The sequence below is a fragment of the Oryctolagus cuniculus genome, chromosome 8 (assembly GCF_051225735.1).
Source record: "Oryctolagus cuniculus isolate XC-2025 breed Fujian yellow rabbit chromosome 8, ASM5122573v1, whole genome shotgun sequence".
Lineage (NCBI taxonomy): Eukaryota > Metazoa > Chordata > Mammalia > Lagomorpha > Leporidae > Oryctolagus > Oryctolagus cuniculus.
The window spans coordinates 112743711-112759109 of NC_142874.1; the positions used below are offsets into that span (position 1 = coordinate 112743711).

The 15399-nt window shown below is 49.0% G+C and overlaps 1 protein-coding gene across 2 annotated transcripts in view; it reads left to right on the forward strand.

Annotated features, from left to right (window-relative positions):
• The window catches only part of SCD5 (stearoyl-CoA desaturase 5), a 163115-nt gene that overhangs the window by 104177 nt on the left and 43539 nt on the right, over positions 1–15399 (forward strand). For both annotated transcript variants that reach the window (XM_070047963.2, XM_008267676.5), the window contains exon 3: positions 8757–8962. In XM_070047963.2, coding sequence (XP_069904064.2) covers positions 8757–8962 — 206 coding nt within the window. The remainder of the gene's footprint in view (positions 1–8756; positions 8963–15399) is intronic.

Sequence of the window (15399 nt, forward strand, 5' to 3'; positions counted from 1 at the left end):
GGGGACATTATCCGTGATGGGCAGTGAAGTCAGAAAGACACACGGTGCACGGTGGTTAGAGCGAGCACGCTGCCACACCAGTTGTCATGTGACTGGTTGGTTAGCTATGAGAACACAGAAGAAGGGTGGAAGCGAGACCCATTACCTGGATGGATGGCTAAATGAATCTTTAAAAAACTTTTTTTGTTTGTGGAGCTGGTGCTATGGTGTAGCAGGTAAAGCCTCCACCTGCAGTGCCTGCATCCCATATGGGTGCGAGTTCATGTCCCAGCTGCTCCACTTCCGATCCAGCTCTCTGCTATGGCCTAGGAAAGCAGTAGAAGATGGTCCAAGTGCTTGGGCCCCTGCACCTGCATGGGAGACCCAGAAGAAGCTCCTGGCTTAAATAAGTAAAATCTTTTTTTTTTTTTTTTTTTTTTTTTTTTACAGGCAGAGTGGACAGTGAGAGAGAGAGAGAGAGACAGAGAGAAAGGTCTTCCTTTGCCGTTGGTTCACCCTCCAATGGCTGCCGCGGCCGGCGCACTGTGGCCGGCGCACCGTGCTGATCCGATGGCAGGAGCCAGGAGCCAGGTGCTTTTCCTGGTCTCCCATGGGGTGCAGGGCCCAAGCACCTGGGCCATCCTCCACTGCACTCCCGGGCCACAGCAGAGAGCTGGCCTGGAAGAGGGGCAACCGGGACAGAATCCGGTGCCCCGACCGGGACTAGAACCCGGTGTGCCGGCGCCGCAAGGCGGAGGATTAGCCTAGTGAGCCGCGGCGCCGGCCTAAATAAGTAAAATCTTAAAAAACATTTTTTTGTTTGTGAGTTTCAATTTTATTTTAGTGGAAAAGAGAGAGAGAGAAAGAGGCACAGAGAGAGAGAGAGAGAGGTCTTCCATCCACTGGTTCACTCTCCAAATGCCTGCAGTAGCCAGGGCTGGGCCAGGCCTAAGCCAGGAGCCTGGACCTCCATCGGAGTCTCCCACCTGGGTGGCAGGGACGGCAGGGACCCATGCACTTAGCACTGTCATCTGCCTCCCAGCATGCGTGAGCGGGGAGCTCAGTTGGAAGCGGAGCCAGAGCTCAGACCAGGCACTCCGATGTGGGATGCGGGATGTGGGCCTCCCGAGTGATGCTCCATGCCTGCAGCGCTAGCACCCCATATGGGTGCCGGTTCGAGTCCCGGCTGCTCCACTTCCAATCCAGCTCTCTGCTGTGGCCTGGGACAGCAGTGGAGTATGGCCCAGGTCCTTGGGCCCCAGCACCGATGTGGGAGACCTGGAAAAAGCTCTTGGCTCCTGGCTTCGGAACGGCACACCTCCGGCCGTTGCAGCCAATTGGGGAGTGAACCAATGGATGGAAGACCTCTCTCTCTCTCTCTCTGCTTCTCCTCTCTCTCTGTAACTCTGACTTTCAAATAAATAAATAAATCTTAAAAAAAAAAAGAGACATTTAGGCGCTGGTGCTGTGGCGTAGCAAGTAAAACTGCTGCCTGCAGTGCCAGCATGCCATATGAACACCTGTTCGAGTCCTGGCTGCTCCACTTCCAATCCAGCTCTCTGCTACAGCCTGGAAAAGCAGTAGAGGATGGCCTAAGTCCTTGGGCCCCTGCACCCACATAAGAGACCTGGAGGAGCTTCCTGGCTCCTGACTATGGATCGGCACAGCTCTGGCCATTGTGGCCATTTGGGGAGCGAACCAGCAAATAGGAGACACTTTCTCTCTCTCTCTTTCTCTCTCTCTCCCCCTGCCTCTCTGTATCTCTGCCTTTCAAATAAATGAATATTTAAAAAAAAGAAAAGCAATGAGTGTTGTGTTCAGTGTTACTAACAAAGTCAGGAGTGAGCTATACAATCGTAATAACAAGAGTGTAATTGGAAATAAGATGGATATTCAACTTTAAAAAAGAGCATTTAGTAAGTACAAGCAAACTAGAGGAGAAAATCAACAACTCACCCCCAGGCCTCTTTCCTAGGGAGAGCCACTGTAACGAGGTTGACCTGTACCCCTTCTTTCCCCTGTCTGTAAACACATATTTTCATTAAAGATGGGTTCACACTATGTGTGCTATTTTGAAATCTACTTTATACTAAAATGTTTTTTCCTTCATCTTTCCATGTCAATCCTAAAGAACCCTTTGCAATTAGTTTTCCAATTCAAAATGAATTAAATACTCTTTTTAATAATAATTTCAAAGTATAAGATAAAATGTAAAAGCATTTCTCCTCTATCTCCCAATTTCATTCCCCTAAGGTAAATACAAGACTTTTTTCTTATGATTTCCCCCCCCCAAAAGCTTTCTGTATATGTATACACACTTTAAAAATGTTTTTAGGGGCCGATGTTGTGCACAGTGAGTTAAGCCACGTCTTGTGGTGCTGGCATCCAATATTGGAATGCTGGTTTGAGTCCTGGCTGCTCCGCTTCTGGTCTAGCTTCCTGCTAGTGCGCCTGGGGAAGGCAGCAGATGGTGGCCCAAGTACTTGGTCCCTTGCCATCAAAGTGGGAGACCTGGATGGAGTTTTTGGATTTTGGCTTTGACCTGACCTAGCTCCAGTTGTTGCAGTCATTTGTTTCTCTCTCTCTCTCTGTGTGTGTATGTCGCTCAGTCACTGTGCTTTTCAAATGAATACATCTTTTTTATTTTTTTTTATTTTTTATTTTTTTTATTTTTGACAGGCAGAGTGGACAGTGAGAGAGAGAGACAGAGAGAAAGGTCTTCCTTTGCCGTTGGTTCACCCTCCAATGGCCGCCATGGCCGGCGTGCTGCGGCCGGCGCACCGCGCTGATCCGATGGCAGGAGCCAGGAGCCAGGTGCTTTTCCTGGTCTCCCATGGGGTGCAGGGCCCAAGCACCTGGGCCATCCTCCACTGCACTCCCTGGCCACAGCAGAGGGCTGGCCTGGAAGAGGGGCAACTGGGACAGAATCCGGCGCCCCGACCGGGACTAGAACCCGGTGTGCTGGCGCCGCAAGGCGGAGGATTAGCCTAGTGAGCCGCGGCGCCGGCCTGAATACATCTTTAAAAAAAATTTTTTTTTTTTTTAACTTATCAGTGAAGGAGAGAGAAAGTGCAAGTGCTTCCATCCACTGGTTCACTTCCCAGTGCTTGCAGTGGCCAGGGTTGGGCCAGGCTGAAGCTGGAAGTCAACTCAGGCCTCCCATGTGGCGGGGAAGAATCCAGTTATTTGAGTTATCACCACTGCTTCCCAGGATCTGCATCAGCAGGAAGCTGGAATCAAGAGTTGAAGCTGGGCAATCTCATGTGAGATGCAAGTATTTTTTTAAGGGCTTCATTTAAAAAATAAAAATAAAAACATTTATTTGAGAGGCAGAGTTACAGACAGAAAGAGGTCTTCTATCTACTGGTTCACTTCCCAAATGGCCACAACAGCTGGAGCTGGGCCGATCAGGAGCCAGGAACCAGGAGCTTCCTCCAGGTCTCCTGCTTGGGTGCAGGGACCCAAGCACTTGGGCCATCTTCTACTGCTTTCCCAAGCCATAAGCAGAGAGCTGGATTGGAAGAGGAGTAGCTGGGACATGAACTGGTGCCCATATGGGATGCTGGCACTTCAGGAGGAGGCTCAGCCCACAATGCCACAGCGCTGGCCCCCTAACGACTTCGTTTTTTAAAAATAGTTTTATTTATTTATTTTCATAATACTGGAAAACAGACACATAGACACACACACACACACAGAGATGTAGAAGCAGACGAAGAGAGATCTTCCATCTTTTAGTTCACTCCTCAAAGGCCCACAACAGCCAGGGGTGAGCCAAGACAGAACCAGGAGCCCAGAACTCCATCTGGGTCTTTTGTGTGTATAACAAGGACCCACGTACTTGAGCTATCTGCTGTGCTTTCCCAAAGTGCACATCAGCAGGAAGCTGGATCCAAAGCAGAGCAGTCATGACTCGCCCAGGCACTCTGATGCGGGATGCAGGCATCCAAGTGGCATCTTAACTGCTCTACCAAATGCCCGCCCCTTTAATTAAAAATTTTATTTATCTTCATTTTATTTGAAAAGCAGAGGGAGAGAAATGGAGACTGAGAGACAGAGAAAACATATAGACATCTTAACCACCATGCCAAATACCTGCTCCATGTATAAACTTTTTATGCATGTATACACACATGCATGAATAACAATATATCATTAGATACTTCATGAGATCCTCTTATGTGGAAAGTCAGGGTTTTTCCAAGTTTTTCTGCAGCAAGCACCCTTGTGGTCAGATCTTTGCACACAACCTTGATTATTTCCCAAGGTAAATTCCGGAAAATGAATTGCTAGATTCAAAGAAATGCATGATATTAAGATTTGATGTATGCTTCCCATTTACCTTCCATGAGGTTTGTGACAGTTTCACACTCGCAGCAGTAGGCACCACTGAATTCTCAGAATCTTTTAAAATTAAAGTGTAGTACACATAGTAAGAAGTGTGCAAGCTGCCAGTTAGACCCGCACCACCCAGTGCGCTGCCTGTGACAACTGTGCATTTGACATGGGGCTGGTTCCAACGGAGGCACGTGTAGGCGAAAACTGCACCCAAAATTTCTAAGATTTGATGCAGAAAAAAATAATGTGAAATATCTAATTAATAATTTTATACTGATTATATGAGGGGTCTTCAGAAGTCTCATGGAAAATGCATATTATGAAGAATCTATACATGAATTTCAAAAATTTTGTACCCAAATAAACTACATTATAATTCAGTTTCCCATGAACTTTTTCAAGTACTCTTGTATGTGGGAATGACAAGATTGGGAATGTAGTGCATGAAGTAAAACTTTAAAAATTAATTTTACCTTTTTCTTTTAAAAAAAGTTGCTCAAGAACAATTTAATCTTCGATGTGGCTTGCATTGTGTTTCCACGGGATAGCACAAAGTAGGACCACAGCATGGCCTTTTTAATAAGAAAACCAAGACCTGAGCTGTGCGTTCCTGATTTTTCTGTTCCCGTCCATCATCTCATGCACCTGCTCATACCTCAGTTATGCCCAGGGCTCTTGGAATTAACATCGCCCCTTCAACACCCCAGCCCTGCAGCAGGGGCCATGCATAAACACGTGGCAAGTTTCCACTTTGAAGGTAAAGGGGTGAAGAGTTCGACTACAATCTACCAGAACCTACTACTGTGGATGAACTCTTAAGTTATGAGTTTAAGAATCCATTGTTTGGAGGCTGGTGCTGTGGTGTAGCGGGTAAAGCCGCGGCCAGCAAGTGCCGGCATTTTATACGGGCGCCGGTTCGAGTCCTGGCAGCTCCATTTCCAATCTAGCTCTCTGCTGTGGCCTGGGAGGACAGTGGAGGATGGGCCAAGTGCTTGGGTCCCTGTACCCACATGGGAAGACCTGGAGGAGGCTCCTGGCGCCTGGCTCCTGGCTTTGGATCAGCTCAGCTCTGGCCTTTGCAGCCAATTAGGAACTGAACCAGCAGATGGAAGACCTCTCTCTCTGCCTCTCCTTCTCCCTCTGTGTAGCTCTGACTTTCAAATAAATAAATAATTTTTTTTAAGATCATTTAAAAGATCATTGTTTGATCTGTTAGAATGTGTGAATATTTAGACTTCAGGAATCGCTGCCAAGCTCAACATCACGCCCTTATAAAGAGGAGCACTGTGTGCGCACGGACAAAGCACCCCGGCCTAGGACTCAGCTCACTGATGGGTGTGCCTCAGCTCTCTACGCCTCAGTGGCTTGTGCCTTTCCCCCCATTTTCTGTGACGCACGGGTGATGGACTGGCACAGATAGTTCTAGAAAAGAGTAGTCGGCACTGTGTAAACACGGAGAGAAGGAGAGACTGTCAGGCATGGTTGGGGCCGGCTTCGGGTGCAGGCCGTGTCCTGTGGTTGCCTGCCTCCTGTGGCCTCCGCTGAGCTCTCTCCTGCTCGGTCCCCAGCTTCTCTTTTGGCTTCTACCAAAGCACCTAGGGAGTATCACAGAGCACCCCTTAGATACACAGCCTTTCACCAAACGCAAACGCTGGTCCCAGGTGGGCGCTTCCCGCCATTCCTCGGCCCACTCCCATCCCGCCCCGGGGGAGAGACGAGTGCTCAGGCCTCTGGGGGAGCCTGTGGGTCTTGCTGCCTTTTGTTGACTCACATCTTGTTCCTGGAGTCACCGATTCGCTGGACTCAGCTTCACAGCTAAAATGATGACAAAGGATTGGGGAAAAAAAAAAAAAAAGAAGCGTCTTGGAGGATTTGGGGCTCAGTTGCACTTTGATTATTTGGATGGTGGCCAAAGCCTTGGCCTCATTACCCAGTTTCGGTCAAGCGGCTTCTGTCGGGGAAGGAATCCAGGTGGAAGGGATGATAGTAAATATCTCCATTCCAACTCGTCTTCATCGTCGTGTGCTTTCTTCCTTGTGTCATGCTTGATTTGGGGGGAATAATGTTTCTAGTCCATTTAGAGTCTCCACCAAGTTGCCTGGTGTTCATTAAAGAGCCCTTATACCCTTTTAACAAGGAAAAGGAGAGTTGTCTATCAAGGACTCCCCCTGCGTTTGGAGAATGAGAGACACTTGTTGAAGGGAATGAGAACTGAGAACAGAAGCGGGTCGTCTGTGCCGGTACCGTCCGGACTCTCTGGGTGAACTTGAGGCGGTGTGCTCTAAGCCATCGTTTTGCCAATTGTGAATGGGGGGACAGAATGTTTTCCTTTGTTCCTATATCATGTTCAAATGAGCACTGCAATAAAATAAACACATGCAAAGGCACAGACCAGACCTTGGACGGCCATGGCCCTGGCTGACATTGGAAATTCTTCCCTAGCTCAAAATTCCATGATTAAAGATAATAAAATTATTTCTTTCTTCTAACCACTGTGTCTAAATACACTAGCAAAATCTAAAGACCTTTTCCTTATTATAGTAACACAGGCTAGCATACTCACCTTACACACAGCCAGATATCCCCTTTCTCTCTTTGTATTCACATCCAAGCCTGTATTTTTTTTAGGGACTTTCTATCATCCATCTTTCTGCCTCATTACCCAGGAATTAAGCTATATCTGAATTTTTTTTTCTTTGGGGTGGCGCTGTGGCGCAGTAGGTTAATCCTCCGCCTGTGGCGCCAGCTGCTTCTATTCCTGGCTGCTCCTCTTCTGATCCAGCTCTCTGCTAGAAGATGGCCCAGGTACTTGGGCCCCTGTACCCATGTGGGAGACCCAGAAGAAGCTCCTGGCTCCTGGCTTCGGATCAGCGCAGCTCCGGCTGTTGTGGCCATTTGGAGAGTGAACCAACGGATGAAGACCTTTCTCTCTGTCTCTCCCTCTCACTGTCTGTAACTCTACCTCTCAAATAAAAAAATAAAATCTTTAAAAAAGAAGATTTATTTCTTGTTCATTTGAAGGGCAGAGTTATAGAGATACAGGGAGAGACAGGCAGAGATCTTCCATCCACTGGTTCACTCTCCACATTGCTGCAGTTGCCATGGTTGTGCCAGGCCAAAGCCAGAAGCCAGGAACTCCATCCAGGTCTCCCACATGGGTGCAGGGCCCCAGCACTTGGACCTTCTCCACTGCTTTCCCAGGTGCATCAGCAGGGAACTGGGTCAGAAATAGAACAGCTGGGACTCAAACCTGCACTCTTTACAGGGTGCTCATGTCTTGGGCCAATTAAGCTGTACGCTATAACACCAGCCCCAGGTTTTGAAGATTTCAGTGACCCCGTGAGATAGACAAAGCTTACTAGCCTTGCAGCATCTTTGGGTAAACCAGAGACCAAAAACTCAGTGAACCTCCCATTGGATTAAAAAAATTATTGGAACTTTGAGAATAAAACTGTTCCTTACTTGGTTTAATCCGGTGGAGGTGGGGTTCATTGAGTTTTTGGTCTCTCCGCTATGTAGACCCTGCCAGGTGCACCAGATTCCTCAAGGAGCCAAAGTTGCCTCCCCCTCCCTTTCTGTTACACTCCGTTAGAACAGTCCTAAAGCCATGTCATTTGTGCCTTGGTATTTTGCAGTGATTGGGATAATAACTCTTCAGGGTTCTTTACTTAGCGACTTTGTGCTCTCTATAAGAACTGGACTCGATGGGCTAGGCTTGTGGTATAGTGGCGTAGTGGGTAGAGCTGCTGCCAGAAGCGCCAGCATCCCACATGGGCACCACTTCAGGTCCCGGCTGCTCCACTTCCGATCCAGCTTCCAGCTTATGGCCTGGGAAAGCAGTGGGAGATGGCTCAGGTGCTTGGGCCCCTGCACCCATGTGGAAGACCTGGAAGAAGCTCCTGGCTTCAGCCTGGCCTAGCCCTAACTACTGCAGCTGGCTAGAGAGTGAACCAGTGGATAGAAGATTTCTCTGTCTCTGTAACTTTGACTTTCAAATAAATAAATAAATCTTAAAAAAAAAATAAAAGAGTTGGACTTGAAAGCCTTCCAAATGGGAGAGGGAAGCAGAGAGATCCAGAAGCAGCGCCCTTGCCTCCTCAAGGCCGCCCCCTCCTCTGACAGCCAAGACGTCCCCGTGAGCCTCGCTCTGTCTTTTCTGCACTTCAGCAACCTCCTGGTAGACCCCACTGCCCCACGAGAGCTCAGGCCTGCCCGCTAGTTCTCAGCAAACCGGCTCTCCCACAGCATCCCCAACACGAGGTGTGCGAGAGTTTACTCTTGTTCTCGCAAACCACCCCAGACCACACTCAAGTGGTGACTCCGAGGCTGAGGTGTGCGAAGGGAACAACAGGAGGTGAATGGTAAGGACTGGTGGGGCAGGGGGAGGCTGAGAGCTTTCCAGAAGGCTTTTCCCTGAAGTGCTGCACTCTCCTCTGCAGAATGACATCTTCGAGTGGGCCAGGGACCACCGAGCCCACCACAAGTACTCGGAGACTGACGCGGACCCGCACAATGCCCGCCGGGGCTTCTTCTTCTCCCACATCGGCTGGCTGTTGGTTCGCAAGCATCCAGATGTCATCGAGAAGGGGAGGAAGCTGGACGTCACTGACCTGCTCGCGGATCCTGTGGTCCAGTTCCAGAGAAAGTAAGTGAACGGGCATCCCAGGGCGCTGTCCCCCCGGACCAGGACGGGAGACAGCACAGCCCAGAGCCCACTCCTCAGTCATCTGCTCTAACGACTGGGCTTCCAATGAGGGTTTGACTCTGTTGACTGTTTTCCTTTGCGCATTGTTTTTTTCCCATGGGTACCTTTGCTTTTTTTTTTTTTTAATTTTAATTTATCTTAGAGAGGGATAGAAATGGGAAGGAGGGAAGGAGAGAGAGAGAGGGAGAGAGGGAGAAACTCCCCTCTCCTGGTTCACGTCCCAAATGCCTGTGACAGCCAAGGCCTGGTAAGGCTGTAGCCCTCCCTGTGGGCCTCCCTATGGCTGTCTCAGGCAGACATGCCCAGCACTAAGAGCCAAAAGTTCTAGAGTGGAACCTACCAAGATGTTCTCAGCGAACAGCGGGAGGATTTGTTGATTTCGGTCTTTTCATCTGGAGAGTAAGGTGTGCGTGGTTAGAGAAGCGGCTGCAAGCTCAGAGGAGGAAGTAGAGAATCCCCCACAGCTCTCGCGTGGAAACACGGCCGTGGCGGTGAGCCTGCAGGAGCTCCCCTGTTTTTGTGCACATGGTTGATGGATCTGGCTTGCAGGCTGCCGTGCCACCTATGTCAGTGTCTCACCCCCCACTTCAGATTGCGCTTAGCAATGGCTGCAGAACAGTGCGCAGCAGAGGGCGGCGTGGTCTATCTAACCCTGCTCTGCGGCGAGCCCAGTGAACGATGCTGCGGCACCAGGAGGCAGGCTTTGGAATGCTCAGGCCTTCCATTCACTTCCAGAGCCCCGAAGAGAAGACAAAAGATCTTCTGTTTGATCAACAAGAACTCCGTCGGGTCTATCAGTCTGGGTTTCCCAGAACATAAAAATGAAACCTAATTTTTTTTTTTAACCTTAACAAATTCTGATTGGATTCATGATATATGTCCTGGTGGTGGGTATGTCCAAAGGCCATGCAAGGCAGGAGGACAAGGGCGATTTCAGCAAGTTCCCTGAAAAGTCGTGGGAGAGCAGCTGTCCTCACTGTGCCTGGGACCGCAAGGGCCGAGCCGCTCAGACACCAGCCGGTCCCGTCAGTATTCACAGATCAGCGAGCGCCTGCTGGGAATCAGTGCTGAGCGCAGCACCCCCTTATGGACTGACCTCTGGCCCCCCAGAACTTGCAAGCCAGCAGAGAGCCCACAAATTAAGATGCACACAGTTATACCTTAATGAGAGCAGCCCTGTTGCCTAGTGCAGACCACCCCGGAACTAGGAGGAGGGTCTCCTGGTCCATGCTGCGGGGACGGGGCGGTGAGGGGCGAGGGAAGGCTTTGGGAAGGAACTGGCACTGAGCCCATGCCTGGGAGATGGGAAGGGAGCCAGGGCACGGTGGGAAAAGGATGTTCAATACATCATCAGATAGAGCCATCTTCAACCATCGAGCTTGGGAGCTGGGAGGGAACTTACAAATCATTTAGCCCATGCCCTACCTTTTCCCTATGTTTTCGCATTGTTTTAATGTGCCGGTCAGTCAGGTGTGGATGCAGGAGAAGCACAGGGGAGACTCAGGAAAACAAAGTTTGTTATAATTACAGAGTAACTCTAGTCGACTATAAGAAACTCTTTAATTATTCAGTCCATTATGTAAGTAACCAGTACAGCTATTTATATACAAATAATGATGTCATATAATAAAAATATTATTATATAAATAATTATATAATATCATATAATAATATAGCATATTATCATTTGGATCTGTAGTTCTAAATGAGGCTCAGAATCACTTAGAAACAAGAGACCACGTAGGAAGCCTCCTTGGATGCAGAAAGCAGGAACAAGAGGAAAGCGAGAGTAAGGGTCATTTCTTTTTCCGGGTGTTTATGTGTTATTTTTGTTTCATTTGAAAGATTGAGATGGGGGGTGGAGAGCTCTCCCATCTGTTGATTCATTACCCAAATGCCTGCGACAGCCAGGGTTGGGCCAGGCCAAAGACAAGAGGTAGGATCTCTTCTTCACGTGGGTGGCGGGAAGCCGAGTACTTGAGCCATCACCTGCTCCCTCACGGTGTGCACATTGGCAGGAGCTGGATGGGAAGTGGATGGCATGGGGGCATGCCTGCCCCGAGGCCCAGGGTCTTTACTGACATTTCCTGGGAGAAGCCGAGAGGGGCAGGGTGAACGTTTGGATGCTGTACGAGTCTGCTCTGAGTTCGTAAGGCCCCTTGTTGTGTGGCCCAGCCCCAAGTCACTGCGTGCAGGGGTGTGAGCTGGCGGAGGGGGGGGGCGGACACATCCTGCTGTCAGCTGCATGGGTCACATCAGGTGACCTGAGCGGATGGCCTGCACGGCTGCAGGGAGGACCCAGTTCCGGGTCATTTTGGTGCCACCCGTTAGAGAGCTCTGCCCCATCTGAATCCCCTCCACCTCCCCAGCCCCCAGCCCCTGTATGGTTCTTGGAGGGCCCCAGTCCATGCCACGAGCACAGAGGATGCTACTGCTGGATCTACTCGTGACAGCTTCCCGAAGGACAGCTTGGCGGAGAGGCAGGCTGAATCCATGTTCCACTCTACCATTTAATGTGAGACAGAAGAGAGTAGCATCCAGAACAGCAGGAAAACGAGACAGGTCACGCTGTACCAGGCTAGTGTACCAAGGCTGGTAGAGCAAGTGGTTACCCAGCCGACTCTGGGCTTTGCTGCGTTAGCAAGTTGTGAGGGACGAGAAGGCTAGCATAGGAGGTGAGAGGGAGAGAAACAGTACCTGGAGCCCTGGCCACCAGGTCCCCTGCCCTAGGTCTCAGGGACATGGGGATGTGTTTTCCTGCACAGGGTAAGGAGAACAGAGGGCCCCCGGGGGATGCTACTGGAATCTTCGATGATTTGCCTTGGATTTCTGAGAGCCTAGACTTCCCCGCCCAAATGGCCTGGAGCCTGTTTCCTCCTGGGCCCCATACTGCCAGCTTCTTCCTGGGCCCTATACTCCCAGCCGGAAGTACGTGAAGCCAGGCTCCAGAGCAGCCGAGGGAACTGAAGCCCCAGCATGTCTGCCCTCTTGTCCACACGAAGTGGCCAGAGCCAGAGATGGGAAGAGAAGGCAGCAGGTCACAGGCGGGAACCCCATCTGGACTCTGGGTCCAAGCCCCCCCACCCCCCCGCCTTGGGGTGAGCCTAGAAGTGAGCCACACGTTAGGTGGGAGTGAGTCATGTTAGGAGCTGTGTTTGGCATCAGTGGGATAGCCGTGTCTTTCTCCAAAAGAACTGGAGGCAAGCAGTGCAGGGCGGGTTTGGCCGCGCCGCAGGCTCAGTAGAGAGCCAGGACTCTTATCTCTCTGCCCCACCATCCTTAGCGTGGCACTTTCATTCTCGGTGTTATTCAGGGGCCAAGTTGACCGCTGGAGCTCCAGTCAGAGGCAGGTGGGAGAGGCAAAGGGACCCCCTGCTGAGCGGGGTCAGTCACCTTCACAGAGCCTTCCCTGGAGACACTCCACCCATCCACCTACCTCTCTTGACCCCACTTGCACTCAAGGGAACTGTACTCTCTTGGATAATGCAAAGGCACTTTAAAGAGTTTGTAGAAAAATGGGAGTAGCATTTAGCCTGGCAGTTAGGACGCCCACGTATTGGAATATCTGGGTTCAATCCCTGGTTCCACCTCCTGAGTCCAGCCTCCTGCCAGTGCAGACCCTGGCGGGCAGCAGGTGATGGCCCGGGTGATTGGAGCCTGCCACTCACAAGGGAGACCTGGGTTGAATTCCTGCTTCCCGGGTTCAGCCCTGATCCATCCCAGCTCTCACAGGCATTTGGGGAGCAAACCTGCAGATGGGAGCTCTCTGTGTCTCTATTTCTCTCTCAGAGTGTTTTTAAAAGATTGTGAAAAAATGGAGTTAGAAAACAAGTTTGTCTTGGTGCAAAAAATTTTGAAATCCATGCACTTTTTTCATAGTACACCTTTCCACCAACCTTTTGAAGTCTCTTCACACGTTGCCTCCCTGAATAGCATCCTGGTTGTGTTTCTAAGGAATGAAGGGTGCCTAGATACGGGCTGAGCATTTAGCTTTCTCTGCGCCATCATCGCTCACTCAGCCTGCCTTCAGCAAGGCACTCGGCCATCACGTGTTACTCAGCCTTAGTACATTGCTCTCTGGTGTAAGTGGGTGGCCTCTCTGTCTCCACGTAGCTGCAGAGACTAAGATCGCAGATCATTTTCCTGAGATGGCAGAATAAAGCTAACATCCAGAGGTTATTTCTCCTCGTGCTTTGCTTATCCTGTTGGTTCTCATTTTAGGGAAGAGATTCCTTTAGACGTAGGATGCAAGGCTCTCTAATGTGCATCTTTGGAAGCACGAGGGAGAATGCCAGTCCAGACACTTGCAAACAAAGTCCTTGCCTCGTTGCCATGGTGATGGGGTAAACAAGACAAAAATGGATGGGATGATTCAGAAGAGCAAAGCCCTTCTGTTTTGGTGCCCTGGGAAGACAGGAGGATGGTAAAGATTGCCATGCCAGGAGAGAAGGCGACTGAACAGCTAGGATCTTTGGAGGCCACTTTTACCTTAATTTGTTCTCTCGTCTGCTGTTAATCCCCTTGCTTTTCAAGAACGCACTTCCTCTGGCTCAGTGATACCTTCCTTTAAGAAAACGAAGACTTTACTACTCGAGAGTAGTTTGAAGTCCACGGCAAAGTTGAAAGGAAAACATAGAGACTTCCCACTGACCCCACCCCCCTCACGTGCATAGCCTCCCCCTCGGATCCCTCAGAGCTGCTGGCTTACAGTGGGACTCACTGCCAGTGTTGTACGTTCCGTGGATTTGGGCAAACGTGTACTGACACACGTCCACTGCTACTGTCACACACACAACATTTACCCGGCTCAAAAAGTCCTTTGTTCTGCCTTCATCCCTCCCTCTGCCACCACCCCCGACCCCCGGGCAGCCACTGATCTTTTCACTGTTCCTGTAGTTTTGCCTTTTCCAGAATGTCATGTGGTTGGGATCATACAGGATGCAGCCTTTTTCAGATTGGCGAAGTAACAATGCATTTAAATAACCTCCATGTCCTGTCTTGGTTTGATAGCTCATTTCTTTTAGTGCTAAATAATAGGCAGAATGAGATCTGGCTGTCCTAGAGTGTATTTATCCATTCAGCTGCTAAAGGAGACATCTTGGTTGTTTCCAAATTTTGGCAACCAATAAAACTGCTAGAAGTATCTGTGTGCAGGTTTTGTGTGAACCTAAGTTTGCAACTCCTCTGGGTAAATACCAAGGTCATGAGTGCTGGATTGTAGATGATAATCCTATGTTTACTTCTGTAAGAAATGACCAGACTGTCTTCCAAAGTGGCTGTGCTATTTTGCATTCCCATCAGGAATGAATAAGAGTTTCTGTTGTTCCATGTCCTTGCCAGAATTCGGTGTTGTCAGTGTTGTGGATGTTGGCCATTCTTTTTTTTTTTTTTTTTTTTACATTTATTTATTGAAGGAGAGAGAGAGAGATATCAAGATCTTCCATCCACTGGTTCACTCCCCAATGGCCGGAGCTGAGCTGATTCAAAGCCAAAAGCCAGGAGCTTCTTCTGGGTCTCCCATGTGGGTACAGGGGCCCAAGGACTTGGACCATCCTCCACCACTTTCCCAGGTGCAATAGCACGGAGCTGGATCAGAAGTGGGGCAGCCAGGACTTGAATTGGTGCCCATATGGGATGCCGGCACTGCAAGCGGTGGCTTTATCTACTATGCCACAGCACCAGCTGTGGCCCCAGCTCTTGGCTGTTCTAACTGACTTGTAGTGGCATTTCATTGTTTTAATTTGCATTTCCTTGATTATACAGTTTCTGGAGCATCTTTTCATATGCTTATTTTCTCTATCTTCTTTAGTGAGATGACTGTGAAGACCTTTGACCGACTTTTAAATCATGCTATTTTCTTTCTATTGACTTTTGGCAACCTTCACATTTTAGATAACAGTCCTTTATCAGATAAATAAAATAAATAAAAATTCAAATAAATAAAATAATTCTTTAAAAAAAGAAACCCTGGGTCAGAACCTTAAACTAATTTTAAAAAATTATAATGGCATCCAGCTTATCAATTCTTTCTTTCATAGATCCTGCCTTTGGTACTGTAAATAAAAAGTTTTGGCTAAACCCAAGGTTATCTAGACTTTTTCATATGTCATCTTCTAGGAGTTTTGTAGTTTTTTTTATTTCATATTAGGTCTATGATCCACTTTGAGTTACTTTTTGTGAAGGATAGTGACTTCATCTAGATTCATTTTTATTCTGCTTCTGCTTCCTCTTCTTTTTTATTTTTTATTTTTATTTTGCAAGTAACTGGTTGTTCCAGCACCATTTGTTAAAAAAATTATCTTTTCTCCATTGTATTGTGTTCTTCCTTTGCCAAAGACCAGTCGACTATATTTATGTGGGTCTATTTCTGGGCTCGC